The sequence below is a fragment of the Ischnura elegans genome, chromosome 1, assembly GCF_921293095.1.
Source record: "Ischnura elegans chromosome 1, ioIscEleg1.1, whole genome shotgun sequence".
Taxonomy (NCBI): domain Eukaryota; kingdom Metazoa; phylum Arthropoda; class Insecta; order Odonata; family Coenagrionidae; genus Ischnura; species Ischnura elegans.
In genome coordinates, this window is record NC_060246.1 from 155,918,126 (window position 1) to 155,945,410 (window position 27,285).

The window sequence follows — 27,285 nt, forward strand, 5'->3', positions numbered from 1 at the left end:
GGTAGGGTTGGACCCCGTAAAGAAAATGTGATATGTTTGGATTTTGAGCGAAAATACACACTAGCGGCGGACATGCAATAAAATCCGTCCAAAAGGAAGCGGGTGGAGGGTAAAGACCTCATCTATTAACACGTGCAGCTTCACTTGCAAGCCAGACAACCCCTAGAAAAGCAATAAACTCAAGTTGGGTGGTGCGCCAAGTGGCAAAATAGCAAAATGACAAAAGATGGCAAAATGTCCCGGCTAAAGACCCCTTCCCACTTCCCTGAGGTCCGACACGTGTTCGGATAACGGGTCTCTTGCCCGTTCGGATTGAAAGAAAGGGAAGGCGGTTGTTGGTTTTCCCGGTAGCAGTGCATGTAGCCTGTCGTATTTACTTCAATCTATTACCAAATCGCGATTGAGGTCGTTCTGAGAAGCGATCGAAGAAAATATTTTATCTCCTCTCCCAGCGTCCCAACTGCGCTTAACCTAATTCCAATTCTTCCGAAATTATTCTATTGGTCCACACACAGATAAAGTTTGGATGATTACAAGGTATAAAATGGGTTTTAAAATGCTAAAATTCTTATTTTTGTGATTCTGGCCCATGAAACATTGGGAGACACATTTTACCATGTGCCTACACTGCGCTGATGCTAGCGTGTCGACTCTCACGTCTATCGCGGCTAGGAATATAAATCGTTGTTGTTCGCTAACTCGCACAAATTTGCAGCTGATTTCTTTACTAATATCTTTATAATACTGTACTTTATTGTCACCAATAGCCGAATTTGCGCAAATCGACGTCACTTTTTTTATAACTCAACATTTATGCGATTTTTTCCTAAAAAAAGTACTCCCCTTCAAACAATTCTACAGCAATCATCAACATCTCTATAAGGTTGAAATATATATTTTATGACAGTAAAATGTCTATATTACTATAGTGCAAAGTTATTTTACGAATATAATCGGCGGCGTAAAGATAAATCTAAATAAATCTAAAATATAAAAATCTAAAATAAATCTAAAATGCGTAATTTTCGAAAAAACGGGACAATCAAGTTTCCATTAGAAATAGTGCTACTTTGACGCAATATATCTTAGCAAGCAACTTTTTTTATAAAAAAGTAAGCATGAAAGGTGATACCCCAGACATATTACTACATAACTTCTATAGTCTAAGTGAGTTTCAAGAAAGTCGAAAAAATGATTTTTGTCCACCTTTTTCCGGATCCGGACCACTGTGCGCCGTATCTTGGCGAAACAAGTCAAAAAATGAAAAGTTGTGGACGACTACGTACTAAATATAAAAATCAAAGTATATACATGTTGAATTGATATATCTGATAGATGTCTGCTAATGAGAATTAGGTTTATTCCGCCCAAATCTAGGGTCAGAGCTTTCTTAGGGGTTGACTTCGACCTGTCCGAGTTTGACGTAAACCAGTGCAACGAAGCCATTGACTCTGAACACAAGCTGCAGGTAACCGCCTTCTTAGGGACGCACAAGTGCCCTAATGACACCAGTGTCTGTGAGTTTCAGAGCGGGATGCGCTGGTCACTGGGAGCATATCGCTGCCACTGCAAGCCAGGGTACTACTCCATTCGGCCCAACACATCGCTGGTGGAAGGTAAGGCTCAGCAAAAAAGACTCAGATCTTAAAGAAGTATCACTCCTATTCGATAAATCGCATTTTTCCTTCTTTTGTGACACATTAGTCGTTTACAATGCGTCCTTAAGTCATTATCACGAGTCATGAATCCAATAATTTGCTAATCGCAGCTATCCACTTCACTCTCCTGAATCAATGACCTATTTATTCTTTTTATGACTATAAATTAATAATATGATGTGTTTCAATCTTTCGGGCCCTTCATTCGCATTTTTCCTATCCAATCTTATTGTTTTCATCAGACCTCTTAAAATAAACCGCGTGATGAAGTCCGTTTAGTATATACGAGGTGTATCCATTAGCTAAAGTTTGGTCACCGGAAAAATGTACTCATTTTACTGGATGTTTTACTTAGCTACATACCTACTTCATTTATATACATAATCGCCGTTCACTTTTAGGCATTTTTCGTACCGCTGCACCTGCTTTTTAAACCCCCCTGCACGGAAGCTCACCGCCTGAGAGTTGAAGCATCGGTTGTTTTTTCGGTTAAATTACTGGGTCATTTTCGCTCATTTATAAAATCATGGCACCATTGTCCAACCTTTCCTTCACTCATAAATCTAAGTTCATAAACTAGGCATAACTCTTGATGAGTTTCAGGAGCTAATAATCTTTTTAAATACACGAATCGTACGATAGAACGCACTTCACAGCTGGCAAGCTCGACGATTGTCGCGGACATCTTTGTTTGTATGCACGGACAAGCAAACGACTTCTAAAACAACACAAATACTACTATAGCTTCTTAATTCATCAGTAAACGGCGCTGCAGGAGTAAAACTGTTCTGAATCGCCAATATTGCAATATTAGCAAACGGTCCATACATAATGAATATACCCTGCATATTTTAGCCATTAAAATGGAATTTATGTTGTTCCCAAAATCCACGCTGAAGAATATTTGGCTGAAATCGCGCTGAAAAACACATGCATTTCTTTGTCTCTTACCACTACATTTTACAGATTATTGCATTTGTAGTTGTTACCTTCTTATCTCGCGATGTGACCGACCAAGGTGTCCCGTCATCTCCGCAGAATTTCTAGTAGAATTCTCTCATATATCGTTCATTTCAGCACTTTCAATTGAATCGTTTTAATGACATAAGTTTTCCTGGTCAACATTTACCTCTACTTTATGAACAAAAACATTGCTTTTGAGAAAATATTGCCCTAATTCTTTCAACTTTTAGACGCGAGCATCCGAATATACACAGTAAATTTTTCAAAATGATAGCATGAGGTTAAAACTTTACAAAAACGAATTAAGTGGGCAGGAAAAAGAAATTGATCGTATATGTCATTCAAGCATTTATTTAAAGCGCCTGATGCTCAGAATTTGTAATTTTGAGGACACGTGAAATTTTGAATAAAAAAATGGGACGTCCGGAAAAAAGAGAGAATGTGCGAAGTAGTATATTCTGAAAACGGTTTTCCCTCAAATTAATTTGAAATTGAAAAGGTAGGAGCAAAACAATTATACATTATCTAATTTCAATGGCTGCGTTGTTTTCGTAATTAGCAGGATTAGGTTATGGAAATAAGTTTCAATTATAAATATGACTTTGAAAGCTGACTCCTCATGATTTGATTCTGTTCAGCATTCGTTTTCAGAAATTCAAACTTTAATTCTCTCACTTTGCCTGATTCAAACTAGCAAGGGTTCTTTCTCATGATGCGTGTCATGAAATTGATTCAGGTTTTTTCCCTTGATATTCTTCTAAGAAAATTTAATGTTTCGAGTAAATTGTTGTAAAAATTGAATTTTAAAAAAATACCATTCTTTCCCCCTATTTATTAGAAAAATTCCTATTATCGTGTATAATACTATATTTTTTCTCCATATTTCTTTCCCTAACAAATATCAAGTTTCACTTGCACGGAGTAATGATAAGGATGAGGAGAGCTTACTCAATGAGGACCAGTTCCAATGCCTCACATGTGCCGAAGGATGCCAAGTGTGCAGTGATTCTGCACCATGCCTTGCCAACTATAGCTGGACCTTCAGGTAAAATAATTATGAATACCCTCGTGTAATTATCTGAGGAATTCCTTTCCAAGGATTAAACAGGCAATTTCTCTGCCAGGGGTAACGTAATAAGATACGACAAGTCCACAGCAGTGGTCCAATAGGCTCATTCCTCAGTTTCACTTAATTGCCGATTTAGATAGTTGAAAAATTGGGAGAGCCCATTTTTTTGTTTTTAGAATCGCCCTCGAATTTATTTTGCATGCATGATAAACCTTGCAAAGATAAGTTGATGACATCACGAGCACATGTCGATCGTGTCGCAACTTTTGCGCTATCCCTTGCTTTTAAGGATGGGCGTCCTGAGCCTCAACAATTTTTACTCTCTCGTGAAGTATTCCTTAACACTGTGAAATAGTCCCGTTTATTGTGTGAATAAACTGAAACTCTTACAAAGTGATCCACAGTTGAAAATTTGGTAGTTTTGGGAGTTTTTCCAAAAATTCTTTCATGAAATGAATATTGAAAGAACAAATGCTTTGCGCTGATCTCCAAGTCTAAACATTTATTACATATTTCACTCCAGCCAAGAGATAAGGTGATGAGTACTAGATTAGGGAATAAGTATGAAGTTTTTTTCCTAAATAAAACGTATTTCAAATATATATTGACCTCCTTTGTCTATTAAGACGAATTGAATAGTATTATTCAGAATACAGCCTTAATATTGAAGGGATATCAACGGATGTAGCTTGAATACAAGAGTGCAATATGTGATCAGTCGGGATGATGGCATGAGAATTACCACTCTTCGATCAAACCTCTAAAATATTTATTATTTTGTTGCATCCTCTCCGTTGGCTCACACATGTTTCTTCATTCATTCGCAGAATCACGCTGCTAGCATTTTCGAGTGCTTGCATCGCGTCCACTGTAGGCCTGCTGGGATGTGTGTACCGGTACAGGGAGATAAAAGTATTCAACACGGCCAGTCCTATTTGGTTTGGGATAATCCTCCTGGGATGCGCCACCATGTATATGGAAATGGTGGCAATTTTCCCGGTTGTAGAACTTTATTCATGCATTGCAACTAAATGGACACGGCACATGGGCTTTGGTATCACATACACATCACTTATGGCAAAAATATGGAGGTAAGTTTTTAATTACGAGCTTAGAATCATTACTCTCACTGTATTCTATTCTTTAACTATTATTCAGTTGCTAAATATGCCGAAATGCATTTGTATTACCTTTATACCCGCGTACATGAACAGTTATAGACCAAATGCATTTCAAAATTGTGTTTTTTTCATGGAGAAGTTTCCTTGTTTTAACAATAGGGGCATCAAATAGCTGAAAATTTAACTATGAAAATTAAACAATGCAAATTTTAACGCGACTTTTGAGGTTTTTCCGCGAACACATAAACATGGAATTAATCAATTGCAACCGAATCTAACGCAACTTTTGTCATTTTTTCTGCTTATGTTTCCTTAGCGAAAGTTTTTTCAAGGCATGTGTTTATTCTACTTTGTTGCGATAATTTTGAGGTTTAGGATATCTTTCTTTGAAAGTTTTAAATAATACATGGTTGGTTTGATATGCTAAAATTTATCTGAAGAGATTTATCATTTTTGCTATGGTGAAATTTTCATAGAGACGCTAAAATTTATATTTTGCCGTGAGTCGTAATTTAAGCAATGAAAAATATTAAATCCATTGCAATCAAGACTCGGTCTCCTTAACAACGTTCCAAAAGTACAATCACGCAGCGAATGCGAGGGAAAATATTATCAATATAATAACTACCGCTCATTAATATGTTCGAACTATTTTCAGTTTAGTAGTTATGAGATTTATTGTCTAAAACCGTTAGAATAAAAATCGATTGGAGTCTAAATTCCTTACAGGACACAGATATATCAGACATAGACCAATCAATTGACATTCTGTGTAATATTTATGATAAGGTGAACGGAAATTAGTTCCCACAATTCATAGAGACGAGAATATCACGGGATATTTATAAATTACGTGAAACAATCAGTATGGATTCTTTTGGACGTCAGTGAGCCAAAATGGCAATGTGGAAACCCAACACCTGTGTCAATCGTCAATTTAGTCCATTTAACCTCTCAACTGAAAAATAAACTTTTTAATGTTTAATCTATATGTTTTAATGTTTACTTCCATGCGAGATCATTGGTGTGCGTGTGATGAAATAACACTATTATTAATTCTATAGCGTCCTTGTTTTCATGAAACATGCATCAAGAGTATAGTTGAAGTTGACTCGATAGTTGAAGTAGTAGTAAGCGGAGTACGTCAGTTGAAAACGTGCTCCGCGGTGAATATGTTAACAGGTAACAGTAAGGTACGAACCAAAAAGGCGTCCAAAAAAGCACCAGAATTCATTAATTTTGCCAAATATTTGCTTTACGAGTGCTTTATACCTATTTTCTCCCCGTATGAAGTAGAAATAGAGAAAAGTACTTCTGAAGAACTTACAACCACTGAGTTAACCTTAAAATGTGCAAATTCTTTATCTTCTCTCCTAACTCAGCTGAGGCGTTTCTTTGAGTTATTTAAATAGAAATTCATAATACCAATGTAAAACACTGAAGACACGTTTTCCGTGACCAACATGAAAAAAATCTCCATCTTCCCTCAGTTATTTTTTATTCAAGTCGCCATTTAGGTTCTCCACCATCCATTCAAAAACTCATGCATGTATCATGAATTTTTCCTGCCTACATTTAGTAGCTAAACTGCATTTCAATGAAACCAAAATTGTTTGAAATTTATCCATCTAATTGCTGAAAGAACTGATTGAAAAGTTTTCATTTTTTCAGTTCACATTTCATTTTTTAACATAATTTTACCTCATTTCATTTTTCACCTTCATATTTCAACAATGATGACGTGAAGGTATGTCTTTATACTGACGGTAGAACCCTTCATTTCGAAGCCATCGTGAAAGATGACTGACCATTATTTAAAATTACTGCATATTATGTAATCTTATCCTCTCTATTGCTTCCTAGGGTGAACGAGGCTTATATCAAATCCGACCAAAAGGTAAAGCTCACAGATAAGAAGGTCTTGCAGAGGATTATTCCAATTCTGATTTTCATGCTTATCTATTTGGTAATTTGGACGCTGGTATCTCCACCAAATGCAGAGGACATGCATGACAGCAATGGATTGATTTTCAAGCAATGTAATTACAACTGGTGGGACCATTTTCTTGCAATTGGTAAGGCGATATTTCTATTACTGAGATGTACTATAGTGGCTCTATTTTACCTTCTAACCCAAGTAATTCAATATTGAAATTGATTAACAACTTCTGGTACTCCGCCGTCTAAACAGGGTGATCAAAGCTCAGATTAACTGATGGAAAGAGGTAAAATAAAGTTTACTGAGGCCAATTGAAATATGCTTAACATTAAACTTAAAAATTATTTAAAACTCAATGACTCGTAATTTTATTTTTTCTATATAGCTGGTAGTTGTCAAAAATTAAGTCCCTCTTGGTTTTAATTAACAACATTAAGGAAATTTATTTCCTACTGTTGCACTCCGGACATATTTTCAAATTTAAAGTTCCTGAAATTGTCTGAAATTCATTTGTTTTCATACTTTACTAGCTTACCCATGGCCATTTCTACACTAACATTAGTGAAAAAGCAGGAAGACTTCAATACACCGAGATATCATATTTTTATTCTATCTTATTTGTGCATCTAAGAACGATTCAGTAAATGCTAATTCTTCGAGCAAATTTTCTCAATATGCAAGCGCGTAAGAATGGTCAGGAATTTCAGATGAAATATATATTTCAACTTTTAAAATCATGCTTAAGGGTCATTCCATTTCAAATCAACCAGGCCATGACACCCACCGACTCGGATTTTCATGAAACTTACCATGGTCATACATTTTGGTATGGTTAGAAATTGTGTGTAATTTTAGCCTCCAATTGTCATTTGTTAATGAAATATGAGCAATTGAAATTTGGGCGTGACCCCTAAAGTGCCGAAACGTGCAACACCTGGTGATTTTTATTTTCATTCATAACTCCATTCCTGTGAGATGAAAAGGCATGATTTTTTTTCCTAAAGATAAGTGATCCATAATGATCTCACTATTATCATTAAATATTCACTGCATGAAGTAATTCAGCGGCATAAAAATAAATTTCACAAAAAAATCTCCCTTGCACTATTTTTCATTATCAGCATCCACAGGGAGAGGCCATGCGAGTACAGACTCCTAGTTTAGTTTAAAATAATTACTAATGTATGAGCAAAGATCCTGATGAAAAAAATCGTGAGTCCGGCGTTCCTTTTAGCAAAAAAAAATACTCGTTCATGTTCACAGGAAAAAAATGGCTCTTTTTTTAAGGCACCTAGAAATTACGCAATTTAGAGGAGATATAAGCTAATACTCATGATTGAACAATATTGGATCATGCACTATCTCATTATAGTGTATGCTACTGGTTCTTAGAGTAGGAAACACAAAGGCAATCATGTGAATGTACTCCCCAACGTACTACTAATTTCGTGCTTTCAGGACTATTCCCATTAAGCTGTATCTTCTATGAGTATTGGGTAACTGAATAGTATGGAATAAAATGTAAAACCAGAAGAGAGCCATCACAAAGTTTTCCAATTTCAGTCTATGTGAAGTTAATTAATTTCTCATTCATATGGTGCTGCCTTAGTAATATCCTGGTTGAATTTCAGACTAGGTAACTCATGTAAGTGTGACTGATACCTAGGCTTACATTGTAACATCTCTTTTTCACATTGAGGTCTGTCATGCAATGTCAGTGCAGTGTTTGCAAAGAATACAGTTCTGAATGTCACAAAAAGAACCCAAACTTTTTATTTCAAGGAAATACCAGAAGTGGACAGAGAATCAATTGCCCTGCTGTGCAATATTCCTTTTCATCACGGTTGACTTGTGTGATAATAATGAAGAAGCAGGAGCAATTTCCACAGTTTTAAATTTATTGGAACTACCGGTTTTGCTTTATAGCATCATCAGCCACCTGATGATGCTGTAAAGTGAAACCCGTTGTACCAATAAATTTAAAATTGTGGAAATTGCTCCTTCTTCCTCATTATGTCAAGTTTCCACTCCATCTTGCCTGAAACCTCAGATTAAATTGACTTGCGTGCTCTCATCATCTTCATTACTAGTTAAAGAAATACAAGTGTTATCAGCTTAAATACTGTACCCATTTACCAGACATAAAGGTCCTGTGATGAAATTTCTGAGGACCATACCTCTAAAAAAGTCTAAGTCTATGAGAGCAGCAGGCATCCTGGTGAAGCCTGGAGAAGAATTTTGCTGTAGGTGTGACAAGAGGATTTCCAAAATTTGTAAAAGTGAAGTTGTTTCCAATGGCAGTGAGGAAAGCGAGAAAGAACTTACATCAGTTAAGTCTGCGGTGGAAAGTGACAGAAAATAAGAAGAAGCCAACTGCAGCTTGGAGGCTTTAGACTGCTCTCCTATGAAATTACATTCTTTGTCTTCTCACAGTAGATACTCACATGGAAAAGGAAAGATAACACAGGCTAAGCATTATTTTGTTTCTAAAGTGTCTGGCGCGTTGAAATTAGTTAATCAATCCCTGGAAAATATAAGTAGTAATAAAGATAAATTGAAATTAGTGAATCCATCCCTGGAAAATATATGTAGTTATCAAGATGAGAGTGACAGTCAACTCATCAACCGAAAGGCAGCCAGCTTGGATTGCCTGCTGACTAAAATTAAGACTAATTGCCAACAGTTAGTTGGCAGGGTAAAATTCAAATGCTGATCCTGGCCCCTTTATCTTGGTCTAGGAAAAGGATTATTAGTGAATTTCATGTTTCAGACTACACTGTGAGACAGTCAAAAAAGTTACTTGATGCGAAGGGAATTCCTGCTATGCCATCACCATGTGCTGGGAAACCACGTCTAAACTCCACAGGAGAGCTGGAGAAAATTTTTTACCAGTTTGACAAGAATCCTAGACAGATTCTTGGAGTCAAAGATAAAGTCAGTGTGAGTAAGAATGAGTAGGTATATGGAGAAGACGTTGATTTTATACAACCTCAAGAAACCTTATGTGCTCTTCAAAGAGCAATATCCACAAGAAAAAATTGGGTTCTCCAAATTGTGTTCACTTCAGACAAAATGGTGTGTGATGGCTGGTGCTTCTGGGACTCATTCAGTTTGTGTCATACATCAACATGAGAAACTTCTAATTAGTGCCTTGCAATTGAAGGAAACATATATTGAGTTGATGGATATCATCATTTCTAAATTTTGTGAATATGACCCTTCTGATACAGTGAAATATAGGCAGTGAGTTTCCACCGATAGAACAGAAATTCAGTTGTATATATCATCCATTGATGAACTCTTGGACATGCTATGCCTCAAAATGATTAAACTGATACCACATTATTACGTCACCTTAGAACAATCCTCGTTTTTTAACATAAGAAAAGAAACCCTCAGTCATGAAAAGGCAGTTATCGTAATGGATTTTAGTGAAAAAAATTTATTTTCAATTGAGTATGAAGTTCAAAAATATCAATGGACCAATGCATCATACACCCTTGCTTGATTTACCAGAATAAAGATGGTGCACTCACTACCTCATCTCATTGTTTCATACCTGATGACGTTAACCATGATGTGGCCTTTGTTATAGAAGTGCAACGTCACCTGGTAAAAGTTTTAAAGAGAACTTCGCCTATGATCCAAGAGGTTCAGTACATCACAGATGGATGTGCTGGTCAATATAAAAACTGCAAGTTTTTTATAAATTTGTGCCATTATTATAATGACTATGGAATGAATGCAACCCGGTCTGTTTTTCCACAAGCCATGGAGAGACCTATTGTGATGGTATTGGTGGTACCATTAAACGAATGGCACAGCAAATAACAAACAGCACCGGGATCCATGAATTCTGTAGGGATAATATGAAAAACATCAAAATCCATAACATTAAGGCTGCTATTCTGGATAAGCGTTGCAAAAAATAGCATATGCTATTCTGCGGGTCATTATTGCAACGACTCCGTATTCTGAATGACGGGTAGTAATAATTTTGTTCGGAATAGCATCATGCTATTTCTTGCGCGAGCTATTTGGAAGCTCCGCCCCTTCCCGTATGAAAAACTTCCGGAACAGTTTGCGCAACCAATGAGGGAGAAGATATTTTATATATTTTTTCTGTATTTTATGGAATATTGACTTGCAATTACAAATAATTGCTTCATTTGCATTTAAAAATTATATTAAACCGTGGATTTATATAATAAGCTTTGAAAATCTCGTTTAGGAAATCAGCTGATTGTTTTTGTTTTGATAATATCACAATGGCTTCATACAGGTGGGTTAGGTCATAATTTTACTGTAATAATGATGATTTATCGGGCATAAATATTAAATCATTTACCTATATCCGATCGGTCCTTTATCGTGAGATATATGTTATGCGAAATAATCATTGAAAGCTAAATATGTTTGATTTTCTTCGTAATTGTCTTAGGCTTCGAAGTCTGTCTGTTCGTTGCATGTTAAAATAAATATGTACCAACTTTTATTGCTTTGATCGTGACGATATAGCTTTACTGTATGGACTAGAAGCTTTCGTTTCTAATACTAACTTTTTATTATATGACTCCCTAATTTCAGTATTCAATCTCTGTTTAGGAACTGAAGTAGGTGGCAACGTCACAGCTGTGCTTTCATGTATTACGATGGAATAGTATCGATATTTCAGCTGCAGATTTGGAAAGAGCAAAGGGAGGTGATGGTGAATTTGAGGATGATGGAACAGCTGTGAAAAAGTGAATCTAGCAATTGTGAATCGTGTGGAAAGTGCTGTTGTGTCAGTTATCATTGTTTTCGTATCAGCTGATTTTAAACTGCTCACTGAAATTTTTTATAGACCCTGAACTGTGCCGATATACTGAAAATTAATTGTGTGAATAACTTGCTTGGCTATAGAGGAAACAATTTGTATTGAATTCCACATGATATATATTGCGTTTATGATGTACATTAATATTCCATTAAAATTTGTGGTGAATCATATTTGTTCGGAAACTTTATTGGTGTTCGGAGAAATCCTTTGTTTTCAAGCAAGTAATTCAAGTCGACTGCCCCTGTTATAATTTAGTAAATTTTAAGTTTTAATTGTAGAAGGTAGCGAATAGTGGGGAAAATAATTTCGACTCGTTGCATGTATTTGTATATACTGTCCAATTGAGGAAATGAACGGCTGATCAAAGTATATGGTATTATTATGGTAATATATGGTTGTCATTGAAAGCTATAACTATTATTATATTTGGCGAGTTAGTGTGTAAACACAAGCTTGAAATTTTACAAGAATCGACCTGATAGCCTACATTGAGGATATTTTTAGTAGCAAGTCAAGTGATGAAATAAAATTATGAGTTGTAAATATGAATAAAACACGGAAATTTTGGGCTAATCGTAGTAATTCTTTGCATTAATTGTTATGGTTTTCGTACTGTCGATGAAGCAAGCTTGTGCTTCATATATTAAGCTCGAATGTTAATTTCTAACCAATTCACTTAACAAGTTAAATATTCATCACTTATGCTACTATTATTTAATTAAAATAAAGCAGATATCATTCTATTTTTGCCTATTATTCCATTTTTCAATACTTGATTATGTTACTTTAACCTCAGAAAAACAATTTGACATTGCAATGCGCACGTTTTCAGGGTTGCAATACCGAATAGCTCGGCCTCGAAGACCGCGTAATATTATAGCAAGTTTACTGGTTGCAATTCGCTGTTCAGAATTGTGAATTGCTACGGGCCTATGCTATTCTGAGAATTACGTCTTCCGGTGTAGTAAAAACACGAATTGCAACCGTTCTGAATACCAAATAGCATAGGCGTTGCAATACGCTATATTATAGCAACATCGGTTGCAATATCGGAGAATAGCATAATGCTATTCCATCCAGAATAGCAGCCTAAGTTTAGTGATGTGGCTTGGTAACGTAGTAAACTTCTTGAAAGATCCACCAAGGCAAAAAAAATTTCAAGAACAAGAAATTTTCATCATTTTGTGCCTTTATCAGATAAGAAAGTCGTTGCAAAGTTCACTGGCCTCGATGATGAGTAAAGTTTTATATTTGATTTTTGTTCTGAAACAGTGGATTTCCCAGATAATTTGGCTGTTGGTTCATATGCAGTGTGTATTTATAGCAAGCAGTGGTACATTGGAGCAATGAAAGCTCTCAACCATGAAGATGGTGATATTTCAGTTAAATTCATGACACCTAAAGGGCCCTCACCTTCATTCTCTTGGCCAGAGAGATATGATGTTTGCTGTGTGCCACAAGGACACTTATTGTGTGCGCTTAATTCTCATGCAACCACAAGCTCTAGGAGGTCATACTACTTCTTGAGGGAGGAAGTGGCCAACATTAAAAAAAAAATATTTTGACTTCGTGAAAAACAATGAGACATCTTAGAATGTGGTCAACCGGTTAAAATGAGAAGGCTCACTTTTAAATCGATTGGTAAGGTCGTTAATTTAATTTTACTGTTTTTGCCTAAATTTCCAATGATATAGAATGACTAAATGAAACATTGAAAATAAGCATTAGGATGAAGTACCTGAGAAATTTCTCAATTCAAATGATTTGATGACGGTTCCCTTTGACATATGATAGTGTACATTCCTGTGATGTCAATACATCTGGATATGAAATTTATTTGGTCTTTGAACACAGATTAAAAGATATGTAGAATGTATTAGTGTACAATGGATCATGCAGTTTTTTTAACTCCCTCTGATCGAATAGTTCTGAAAGCACGAAATTAGCAGTAAGTACATTCATATGATTGCCTTTGTGTTTCCTACTCTAAGAACCAGTAGCATACACTATAGTGAGATAATGCATGACACAATATTGTTTAATCATGAGTATTAGCTTATATCTCCTCTAAATTGCGTAATTTCTAGGTGCCTTGAAGAAGAGCCTTTTTTTTCCTGTGAACATGAACGAGTATTTTTTTTTGCTAAAAGGAACGCCGGACTCACAATTTTTTTTCATCAGGATCTTTGCTCATACATTAATTATTACTTTAAACTAAACTAGGAGTCTGTACTCGCATGGCCTTTCCCTGTGGATGCTGATAGTGAAAAATAGTGCAAGGGAGATTTTTTTGTAAGATTTATTTTTTTCCCGTTGAATTACTTCATGCAGTGAATATTTAATGATAATAGTGAGATCATTATGGATCACTCATCTTTAGGAAAAAAATCATGCCTTTTCATCTCACAGGAATGCAGTTAAGGATGAAAATAAAAATCACCATGTGTTGCACTACGGTGTCCCAAAAAAACCGAAAGTTTGAAAGTTGAGGGGGCATTTCCATTTTCCTATGCGAATGTATGAAAAAACATTCCATAAAAATTTTCAGCTCAATCGGACAATATTTGACCCTGCCGAAACGCATTCAAAGTTTGAATTTTTGAGTTTTCCAGATTTCATGCAATGTTGCCTAGCTCTAAGGGTCTTGGGGGATTTTAAATTAGAAACCTCTGTAAGAAAATGCTCTATTATTATTATACTGTCACAATGCGGATACAAATGCACTGTGAACAACAAGCAGTGTTGTACGTTTCGGCACTTTAGGGGTCACGCTCAAATTTCGATTGCTCATATTTCATTAACAAATGACAATTGGAGGCTAAAATTGCGCACAACTTCTAATCATACCAAAATGTATGACCGTGGTAAGTTTCATGAAAATCCGAGTCGGTGGGTGTCATTTGGTCAAAATATTGGTTGATTTGAAATGGAATGACCCATAACCTTATTTTACCTCCACAGGAGAGGTTCCGCTTCTTGGATGGGGGATCAAAGTCAGCCTGAACGTGCGAAATGTAGAATCTCTCGTCAATGAAGTACGTCTCACCAGCTACGCCATCTACAACTTAGCGTTGGTCAACATCATCACGGTCGTTTTTCAGTACGTACTCATTTTTAGATTTACAAAGATGCTACTGCATCCATTGACGCCCCTACAAGTAAAATTATTATTACAAGGTTATATTTTTTTGGATTTAACGGTAGCGTATACTTAACTTTATTCATAGGTTTATCTGCATCGCATACGTTTATGCAACGACATATTTTTAATTAATAGCTAACCGAATTTACTCAATGAATCTATTTTTACGCGCATACTACTGTGAGTGGGTGGAGAGTAGGTGAAGGATATTCCGGGGAGATAAGCCTGACATTGTAGGTACCACAAGGATGATATTTGGTCCGCTTTTGAGATAAATGCAGAAGTTGACTTCATAACTCCAACACCTTTTTCAGGTGATGGCATAATAAACTGAAGGATTAAAAATATTAAAGCCTGGTGTCCCCTTTAAAATGTCATCAATAAAATATCCTTACGGGGAAAAGGCAAGTTAAATGGATGTTGATACCATGATACCATTCAAGTATAAGATACCATTCAAGAGAAGGAGAAACAAGGATAATAAATTCTATCGGAACATTTTCTGTTTTTCTCATAGATAGGTGGCTTTCAATTCATCTGTTTTTATTCTCATTAGGGATGGACGGATCAAGGATCCTCTTATGGGACGCTGCCAGTGGCGGCTCGTGAGTCAAATGGCGGGGGGGGCGCAGTCCTCCGGGGGGTCATAATTATTTAATATTTTGCGTACTTTAGTGTTTTTAAGGCAATCCAGGCATTAAATTTTGTGATACCATATGATCCGTTTTTTTCCGACAAAAATACCTAGTTGCGTTTATAAAGTGGGAAACTGACTCATTGATTGTGTGATTGATACAAATTAGCAGCCCAAACTGTGATAGGTGTGGGTATATGGAATATTGGACGTAAAAGTAAAAAAAAAAATTCATCGGGAGGAAAAATCTGAAAACTTGAAAAATTCAATTAGTTTACGAGATATATCGACTTGAATTAACATGGGAGCCTTATGGAACTACGACTTTTTCGCTTTTATTTTGTATTTTTAAACGTCCGAGGAACATGATATTCAACCGACATGGACTAAATTTTTTGGTCAACTTTTTTGGTGTTGGTTGCATTAGCGACGAATTCATATTTAGTATTTTTTATTACTGTTTGAACGCTCTCAATGCTTTTCTTATGGGAAAATTTTAGGAATTTTTTTGACCAATTTGCAATAATCGTACGATAACTTCCTTTGCCAAAAAGGTAGAGAATTCTTTGGTTATTTTTTTGGTAATCTTGGAATTTTAGTACATCGAAACAATTCCGAGGAATAATCGATTTCGATTTTACATTGTCGTGATGGGTCTCCTAGAAAAACCGTTAAGGGTTCTTCGAACCCTAACGTTTCAGCTTACTTTCTCCGTATCCCTCTTGGTTAATTTATAATAAAATTCCGAAAAATATCCTGCACGCGAAAAATCATTGTCGCCACTTTTTTGTGGAGCATACAATCTTGAATAACTTAGCAACCATTCAAGCTAGATGAATGATATTTTCAGGGTAGTAATATTATTAAAATGGTCAAATTTTGCAGTGATGACCATTCCGCTCGATCGATTCATGCACGAGTTATATCGACTCCAATCTCCTTGGATACGCTTTAATCGCTAATAACTTTTTTGTTAATCAAGTTTTGAACCAGAAAATCATACACAGTACAACTGCTAATGTGTTCCATCCGACAAAAGTTAAATCAAGCAAATCGACTAATTAGACTCGAAGTAATGATCGATACAAGGTTGTATTCGATTGAGCCATTTTTTAGGCTTATTTACATAGTTATGGGGATAAAAATTTTAACAATACGTAAGGGAAAGAATGAATTATGCGTACACATAAATTATTTAGATGAGTAATCTTTCCTAATGCAGACATATCAATATGAATTTATATCTTTTTGTAATAGGCCCCCATAAGAAATAAACGCATCGCCCTATCTACGTCACCAATAATAGAACATAGGCTAAATTTTGAAAGCGGGGATAGTAGAGAAGGCAGGGATAAGGGACTGACCATAGAATGGAAGGGATATCAATAGGATTGCGAATTTTTCAATACAGGTGTCAGTATAGTCTAAGGTACGATTCGTATTTTATAGCAAATACGCAAATTGGCATAACCTGATAAGTATATCATTGGACCAATGAAACTTGGTGAATGGGTACATCTTGCAATTTCTCAAAATGCCCGATGAAAACATGTTTATTATGTAGTCTCTCATTCGATATATATCGAATGTGGTCTTTCATAAAATATAATGAATTGCTATAACACATAGGATTTTTCATCCAAGGATATAGTTGACCAGGAATTATATAGAAGATAACCATAGACTGGAAATACAATCAATATCATTGCGGCACAGATGGCAGTATAGTCGAAAGTTCGATTCGATTTTTATAGCAAATACGCAAATTGGCATAACTTGATAAGTATACCCGTTGGACCAATGAAATTTGGCGAATGCGCACATCTTGGTATTCCTCATGATGCCCAATGGAAATATGTTTTGTATTTGGTCTCACGTTCGATATATATCGAATATGACTTTTCTTCATATATATCGAATTGCTATAACACGTAGGATTGTACAACCACGGGCATTGCTGACCAGGATTTATATAGAAGATACCCATAGACTGGAAGATAAACCAAAAGCATTGCGGATTTTACAGTCCAGATGGCAGTATTATCGAAAGATCGATTCGATTAAAATAGCAAATACGCAAATTGGCCTAACTTAAATAGCATATCCGTTGGACCAATGACATTTAGTGAATTGGTACATCTTGGTATTCCTTACAATACCCAAAGGAAATATGTTTTGTATGTAGTCTCAAGTTCGATATATATCGAATATGATTTTTCTTCATAGATATCAAATTGCTATAACATATTGGATTTCACATCCAAGGGCACAGTTGACCAGGAATTATGTAGTAGATGGCCATAGACCGGATATAAAATCAAAATTGCTGCGGATTTCACAGTACAGATGTCAGTATAATGGAAAGATCCATTCGATAATTATAAAGCAAATATGCAAATTGGCATAACTTGATTACTATATAAGTTGGACCAAAGAAATTTTGTGAATGGGTTCATCTTGGCATTCCTAACAATGCTCAATAGAAATATGTTTTGCATGTAGCCCCACATTCGATATATATCGAATCTTCGTTTTCACTGATTAATATCTAATTCCTATCACATTTAGAATTTTACATCGAAGAGTATTGTTGACCAGGATTTATATAGTAGATGACCAATGACTGGAATTAAAATCTATAGCATTGCCGATTTTACATTACTGATGTCAGTATGATCGAATAATTGAATCGATTACTGTAGCAAATACGCAAATTGGCATAAATTGATTACTATACCTGTTAGGCGAATGAAATTTTGTGAATGAAAACATCTTGGTATTCCTCACAATGAACAATGGAAATATGTTTTGTATGTAGTCTCAGATTCGATATATATCGATCTGCGTTTTCACAAATTATATCGATTTGCTATTACATTTAGAATTTTACATCGACGAGCATTGTTGGCCAGAAATTATAGAGTAGATGACCAATGACTGGAATTAAATCTATAGCATTGCGGGTATAGATTTGTTGGCAATTGTTGGGGACAATAATTGAATGGAAAGAAATCAGTAGTATATGTCTGTAGTAGGTGTCTGTTTAGTTGAAATACCGTTACCATTATCAAGGCCATTTTGCAAATTGTAATATCTTGAAAACTATTTCTTTAGAAATAAAGAAATTTGGGGAATGGTTACAATTTAGTATTTTACATATTGCATGATGGACATATATTTTTTGAGTGGTATATCTTTATGTGTTTATCTAACGAATCTGCTTTTAATTTTCAAGATTCGCCTATCATAACGCCTGTGGACTTTAAGAGTTGAAAAATAACCACCAAATCGCCACTATCTTGAAATCTCAGTTCAATTATTTCTCAATGCTATACTTAACCTATCCATAGAATGAATTATCTGTCAAATGAAATCCTATTGAACATTATAAATCTTTTATGAATGAACAATTAAGATCCTTTCCCATTCAAAAAAAAACGGCGGGGAAATTTTTGAATATTTGAAACACTTATGGACACAATACTCGACAACACGTGACACAACAATGTTCCCACCCCTCCTAAACCCGCTTGAAGAATTCAAGCACCCATCCACTCGTTAAGCTAATATAAGATGACAATTTCACTCACTGACTGACTCATTGATACAAATTCGCAGCCCAAACTGTGATAGACGTGGGTATTTTGCTTATTGTACGTAAAAGTAAAAAAAAATTCATCGGGAGAAAAAATCCGAAAACTTGAAAAAGTCGATTGGTTTTCGAAATATATCTACTTGAATTAACATGGGAGCCTTATGGAACTAAAACTTTTTCACTTTTATTATGTATTTTTAAATATGTGAGGAACATGAGATTCCCTTGACATAAACTAGATAGAATATTTTGGCGGGAATACGAAGGAAAAAACGTTGAAAATGCAATAAATTCTAACCAGAGCATAAAATTCGAAACTTTGAAGATTTGCATAGGGATCCGCCCAATGTGACATTTATGTCACAGTAACATTTATCAGAGTATATTTCAGCAATGGAAAGCAATACCAAATATATTTATGTATTATTAATAATATTGTATCATTACGTTGATACATACCAAAAATTGTCGCTGTAGCACATATAGTTAATGAAAAAATTAAATATTTACACAAAGCGAACGTCCATTTTTAGTGTATAAGGAAGACACCTAAGTACAAGGGGTACTTAAAGGATAGGTCTTCACTCTCACTTGACAATTCTTATCTTGAATTGAAGCACTTAGCTTCCTCTTTTTTATAAGGTATAAAACACAACAATATACCGTGCCCGAACGATACAAGAGCAATTACAGTGGAGCGATACAGGGTGTGACATTTTTGTTACATTGGGCGGATCCAGGTTAATTTTATTCTTTTAAACGTCCGAGGAACATGATATTCAATGGACATAAACTAGATTTTTGGTTGATTTTTTGGTATGGATGCCATTGCGACGAATTGATATTTAGTATTTTTTTATTTTAATTTGAACGCTTTCAATGCTTTTCTTATGGGAAAATTTTAGGAATTTTTTTGACCAACTAGCAATAATTGTAGGACAAATTCCTTGAAATATAAGGTGTAGGATTTTTTGTTTGATTTTTGGCTATATAGGAATTTTCATATGTCAAAACAATTCCGAGGAATAAACGATTTCGATTTTACATTGTCGTGATGGGCGAATTTTCAAACTCGCATTTCGGCCTTGAGACATGTGCCATATGAAAATTTGGAATCTTCTAGAAAAACCGTAGAGGGTACTTCGTACCCTCACGTTTTAACTGCTTTTCCCATAACCCTCTTGGTTAATTCAAAATAAAATTCCGAAAAATATCCTGCACGCGAAAAATCATTGTCGCCATTTTTTTGTGGGGCATACAATCTTGAATATCTTAGCAACCGTTCAAAATAGATTAATGAAATTTTTTGGGTAATACTTTAATCAAAAAGGTCCACTTTTGAAATGATAGCATATCCGCTCGATCGATTCATGTGCGAGTTATATCGATACTAATCTCCTTAGTTACGCTTTAATCGCTAATAACTTTTTTGTTAATCAAGTTTTGAATATGAAAATCAGATATGTAAAAGTTAATAATTTGTTTTATCCGACAAAAGTTAAATCAAGCGAATCGAATGATTAGAGCCGAAGTAATTATCAATCCAAGTGCGCACTCGATAGATCCCTTTTTTAGACTTATTTACATAGTTACGGGCATATAAATTTTTATATATTGGTAAGATAAAAAAGTTCTATGCACAAATGCAAATGATTTTGATGCGTAACGATTCCTAATGAAAATATATCGATATGAAAGTATATCGATAGGACTCATTTTCTCCTTTGCTATTGACCGTACCTCTCCGACATTTTCAGGGTAGTACCTGATTGGTGAAATAGATGTTTCGTTATAATAAGGGCTCCATGGCAACCATAGTTTTCATTTTATATCGACATTTAATTTCAATGTAAAGTAAATGGCGATACACTCATATTGTTTTTACATACGATTTCATTCAGGATTTCGAAGTGGTTGCAAAGGCTGGAAGTGATTGTTGATGTCTGGTGAACCAACTCCACTACACGTTAGCGTAACTTATTCATTATTTTGGTTTAAACATTGACTTATTTTTTTACTTTCAATGACGTTTGCATGCATTACACCATTTCAAAATGCTTAACTGTATATATGTATTTTTTATATTTGATTGTTTTTAACAGTTTTAATTTCCCTTTGATAATATATCTCCTTTCCAAAATTACATACCACATTATGCATCATTGAAATACGAAAAATTCAATATTCAAGGCGCATCCTTACCCATTCTTTCATCAAATCATTTCAGTCGCATTATTGATTGCCCAAAGTGCGGAATGATTTCAATCATAGTAACCAGTAATACTGACCATTATATACCAGGGTTGCTTTTTCCCGTGGTTATTTAACCACACGAAATTACGGATAGTTTGCTATTAAAATTTTTAATTACGTTTTCTAGCATACGTAGGGCCTATATGTTATGCCTGTTGCATACTTCTTTACCAACGCTGAAATTTGGGGTTACGGAGACTACACCCTCACGTAATTCATGGTTTAAGAATGTTTTACATTATATGGGATTCAAGTAGTCGGGAATCGATATCTAATAAAGCTCGCGTAAGGCGTCACGACAAATGAATGCCATAACCAAAAATTGAGTTAATTCGGCGAAGATTATTTGCTGTGAATATGTAATGATTATGAAAAAATTTGTGCGACCTGTTATGAAAGCCATGTAACGCTGATTTGCGTTGGTTGCGCCATCTATACAGTGATAATAAAAATATATTTTAGAATATCTATTTTCATGAGTATTGTTAATAACAAAAACTTTCGTGCATGGTGATACTTTTGACTGCCGATATTTCGCGTTCATATTGCCATCTCCCACCTCACAAATAAGAGCAGGTTTTAGAATAGCTAATTTTATGGCTGTGTGTGAAAATAATTTACAGGCAAGGCGATAGCTATCTTTCACATTATTCCGCGCTCATATATTTAAGAATAGATGAACAGTTATGATGTGCATGAATTGTAGAATTTTTATAAATAAACCTCAAGGAATATGCGAATGCTGGATTTCTTAGGACAGCGTTTGAGCTTCTCTCGGTTGAAAGGTGGTAACATTTAATAGATCCGCGCTTTTTGGATTTCTGTCTTCGAAATTATCTTGATCGGCTGGGTATTGGTGCATTGAATTGGTCTCCGTCCGATAGTAAAAAAAGCTGTTATATTTTTTTAAGTATGTTGGGTTCAAATCTTCATAATCAGAAAGAGAAAAGCTACAATTCTAGGACAAGGGTCAAAATACGAAAAATCGGCGATATTTCACAAGTGCATCAGTCGTTCATTTTATATTTCTCTCCATTACGTAAATATTCAATTCTAAACGGTCTTAACGCTTATATCATCGAGGTTACTAAGACGACGTTAAGTATTGTTGAGAGCGAAAGAGCGTATCCTCCGTCGTTTTCATCTATTAAAACGATATTGTAAGTGTTTTATTTCCCTTTTTAAGCAACTTATGCACCCAATACTGGAATACGCGTGACACAAACATGTTCCCACCCCCCTTTCGAACCCACTTGATAAAATCCAGCGCCTATCAACTCGTTTTCCTTATAAAGCTTCATTAATAAATACTAAAATCAGTAGACTCTCGGTCATACGGATCGGCATAGTCCGGACTCTCGATTGTACTGATCAGTGATCTTGAAGAGAGAAAATATACTTGCTGCGATATCTTACCAATACAAAAGAAAATACGTAACTTTACGTTTTAGTGCCTACATTTTTCGCGCGGATATGCCCGAAATGCACATCTGTTGTTCGTTTTCGCAATCATAATGCGGTATTTGTCAAATCTATACAATATTTTCATTGATTTAGGAATCAAAGGCACTTGTAACACCTGAGGAGGAAGAGATGTGTAAATGGCCTCCACTAGGCAAGAAATACTATAAGAATGCGCGCGCTTTATTATTACAGATGTAATTTTTGATTTCTGTGTTGTCGTTGCTTCTTGAATACAGTATGATTTCAAATAAATAATAAAACATTTCTCACACATTTTTAACAAAATCTGAGATGCTCTACTTACCTACATTTAGTTACGATTAAGTAAGTTAGTTTATAAGTTACGATTATTTGCAGACGACGCTGTAGTTTACAGAGAAATCCGTTCCAGCAAATATATTGATGAACTAACGAATGGCCTTGCTGCTATCCAAGCTTGGTGCGATGCTTGGCAGTTTGAATTAAATTTGGAAAAATGCGTCGTAATGAATTTCTGGAAGAAGAATAACTCCCTACAACGTAACTATATCATTCGGGGCACCCAATTAAAGGCAGTTGAATCCGTGAAATATCTAGGGGTTAGACTCAATAATGATCTATCGTGGAATAAACATATTCGATAAATAACCGGTCAAGCTAATCGTAAAATGGATTTTGTTAAAAGAATATTAGGAAAGCGCGACGACAAAGTGAGAGAAATTAGCTACTTTTCCCTCGTTAGACCACATTTGGAATACGCTGCCAGTGTTTGGGACCCTCATGAAAAAGGCTTAATGAATCTAGTTGAAAGGTCATGCTACTGTGCATTCATTGATGAAGAGTTGAAGAAGAGTAGGTGAAGGATATTTCATGGAGATATACCCAACATAGTAGGTCCCTCAAGGTTGCATATTAGGTCTGCTATTGTTATTTCATGAGATACATACAGGAGCGGACTTCAGAACTCCAATCGTTTATTTCAAGTTATTGTATAATCTACCGAAGGATCAAATATATTTAAAAGACTTGTGTACCCTTTATAATGTCATCAATAAAATGTCCTTATAGATAATGGCAAGTGAAAGATGGAAATGGAAAGTGGACGATAATACCATTAAATGCTAAAAACAACATTCCCTAGAAAGAGAAACAACAATATAAAGTCGCTCTCTCGGAGAATATTTCTAAATAAAATGCTACTACAGTTTGGAATCATTATTGTAAATCAGACGTTTCATAGCCTGAAACCTTTGAAGGAAAGGATGCCATGCGCTCTTGGGAGGCATAAGAGGAGAGACTGTGAAAGTTATGTTAGTGTTTTGGTAAGAAACCTTGGCATTAGAAGAATCTTGAATAGGTTTTGTGGAGTAAACAAAGCTTTTATCGAAAGGCAGACTTGGAAGAAAATAAATCAAAAGTTAAACTAATCCGGCACATCTGAGGGAGCGATAACAATTTCAAAGTTAACTTAACGAAGCTGAAAACGGACTTTATGATAGAACCCTTCATACATACAGAAATAAATAAGTAAAATCATCTGCCTGACGCACTTTTAAAGCTCTACCCGCAAGTACAAAAATTTTTGAGAACGTTTTCCCCGATTCTTGGTCGATATGACCATGGTTGAGCGCGATATAAATTAGGGGTGTTGGTTCCAATTTCACTTATCACCGATTCGGTGTTTGTGTTGGCGTATTTTTTTATTCTATTGTTGCATTTTCTGTTTTGTTCATGGGTAGGTAGGCGTTTAATTCATCACTTTAATTCTAATGTTACAACAAGGAGATAGCCCAATTTTAGCAAGACGCAGAGAATAAATAAATATGAAATGTGAATAAAAACATCTTATATGGCCTTTTAAAATTAATATTTTTTATTTTAACATCTAATGTAATTATTAATTTTAGCTCAATGAAGCTTCTTCCTCAAAGATGCTTTAGTGCATATCTGTAAGTTTTCATAAATGAAAAGACGACTTCGTTGACATCCACTGATATATATATCCTTGGTACGACATGTTTCGATCCATGAAGGACCTATACTAAAGGTCATTTTAAAGTACAAAATTTTTACTTCTAAACAAGCATGTATACTCCTTGAAGGGGACAGGGGAGAGGGTGGAATGAGTGGGTGATAGGGGAGGGGGGATTGGGGGAAGGTTAGGTTGGAAACCCCAAGTGGAGGCTACATTGAGAACTACTCAATGATTTTCTTCTCAGCGTACAATCCTTGGAGTTCTTCCGTTCTTTCTTCAGTGGAAGTTGACGAAGTCGTCTTTTCATTTGTGAATTTCAATTTCCTCATAGTTACGCTTGATACCACTGAACGCATCCATGTCTATTATTTATTAAACACTATGTCCTGTCGTAATTTTTTAGCAACTTTTTTCGATATATAGTGAGCTAAGACCAGATTTCTCACAATGAGATTCCTTGCTCCGCTTTATCAATGTCATATTTTTTATAGCATTCGGAGTGCCAAACGCTTCTTTGAATGGGTTGTGGTTGCATTAAATAGACCGTAATTTGGCTATAATTAATTATTTTTTATGCGGTACTTTCAACATGCCATATAATTATTTAAAAATATGACTCTCTCAAGTGATTAATGCCGTCCACGGTTTATATGTCTGTCATTATCCTAGGTTCCGTTCCTCCCCTCAGCCGTTTTATCCCCTTCACTGGCGTTATACACCTCTCCAGTCTGAAGCAAATTCTGGCGCTTTTTTCCTCTTTTGCTTTGAGAGGGAAAAGGAAAAAATAAGGGAGTAGGAAAACGAAAGGAGGGTATTTGAATACGGGAAAATCATGGAGCCTAAAAAAAGGGAAAGAGAAAAATCAATAGCAAAATATCAACACCAACCGAGTTTGGTGTGGTAAAAATAAGCATACCGGGACTAGCCACGGTAAATTCACACATTGCGCGAAAATTCACAGAGACTTCTGGATTATCTGATTTATGCATTGCTGTTGAATCCGTAAAATTATCACCATGGCTTCCAGGTTTAACGAAATTAGTCAAAAGCGAACACCTCTTTGTGTTCAAAGTTCCGGCTTTGCTCCTAGCCTGTGGCACTTTGCGAACGTTTTGAAATACTTGTGGTGTCAAATGCTGAACAATCCATACCACTTTGCAAGGTATGTTCCTCAAATATTCGCAAGAGAAAAGTATGTCTCGGCAGATGAACTGGCTGAAGCCCTCCACTGGGAAATGGGAGATCCGAGAGAGAGCCCCAGTCAAAGGGAATGATATTTATTCTCTGTGGATTGTAGGCTCTGTTGTTGTGCCTAGATAGATGGAAGATAATTCTATAACGAATTATGTACAATGCAGGAATTTTAATTCCGATCATATTTGTACTGATAGTCAGTATAAGAAATCCAATAAATCATCATCCACTAATATTCATTATTTTGTATCTCTTTCAGCTTATTCATTTATCCAGCATCAGGACCAGATATAAACTACTTACTTGAATTCATGACAACCCAGCTGAGTGCCACTGTGACAATTGGCCTCGTGTTTGGTCCAAAGGTATAATTTTGATTGGTGATGGATATTTTAATGAGCATAATATTATAGCGTCAAGGTTTTCTAATTTTTGGCTAGGAATGCTTGCTACAAAAAATAAATATTTATAAAATTTAAGAAATAATATTTATTCACATAATTTTAAACTGCTTTTCTCCAATGTTTAGCGTTACTTTTACAGAAAAGTTTCAAAATGTGGTCATTCCAGTCAATTCCTGTCATTCATACCTATTCTAAGACATCTTGTTGATTCGACTTATGCAAGTTTCCGATCGATTTTTAGTCTAAAGTTCTATTGTCTACATAAAGCATAAGTAATCTGATCTATTCTGGCTGTAATTGAAAAAATTTCAGATATAATATAATAATCTTTCCTAATTTATCCATTTTATTTCTAGTATTTACTATTTATGCTTACTGTGGCTAGTAATTATGTCCTAGCAAGTTTATTAAAATCATTAACATAGAAGATGATGATGCTCAAAGCTTTTTCTAAGACCAGATGTCTTGATTCTAGCTAGTAGCCAAATATTTTGCAGTGCATTAATTTTCTGTCTGTGTTAACCTTAAAAAGCAGTGATTTTTAATGGAGTAGAGGGTTATAAAGATAACTGGCTTAGTCAAATATATATGTTACTGCAATCCAACCACTCACCACCCGACGACTCATCGCCAATTAATGAAAGCTTTTACAAGAACACCCACCCCGATACTCCGCGTAGTTACTCTAAGAAAACGTCACTCGAACGCACCTGCAAGGCTATTCTGTTAAACGGAGGAAGTTTATTCCAACGTGAATAAAAAATTAATTCAATGGTCCTCAACTAAAATAGCCTCTAATTAGAGGATACATTTGGATTATATTTAAACAATGATCTGGCGCCGCACGTTGAAGAGTTTCGAAAAAGTGAAGAACGCAAATCACGGACGAGAAGAAGCACAATGAATTTGTACACGATTTTTACCGTACAGTATTCTAATATTCACGAATTTTACATAGAATGAATAAATTTAGTACATGATATGCTCTTGTAGTTCAAACCCCTTCCTCTTCTTCCAATAGTGTTTTTTTCTGTCTCATGGCTGCAATCATTTGCCCCCAAAAACCTTAGGAATCC

General features: G+C 35.4%; 1 protein-coding gene across 1 annotated transcript; it reads left to right on the forward strand.

Moving 5' to 3' along the window:
• Window positions 1-1,345: 1,345 nt before the first annotated feature.
• On the forward strand, window positions 1,346-26,176 carry LOC124168261 (probable G-protein coupled receptor CG31760). The gene is made up of 6 exons (XM_046546438.1): window positions 1,346-1,616; window positions 3,528-3,666; window positions 4,518-4,781; window positions 6,675-6,886; window positions 14,531-14,669; window positions 26,065-26,176. The coding sequence occupies exons 1-6, from the start codon at window positions 1,346-1,348 to the stop codon at window positions 26,174-26,176; spliced, it is 1,137 nt and encodes a 378-aa protein (XP_046402394.1).
• Window positions 26,177-27,285: the final 1,109 nt, after the last annotated feature.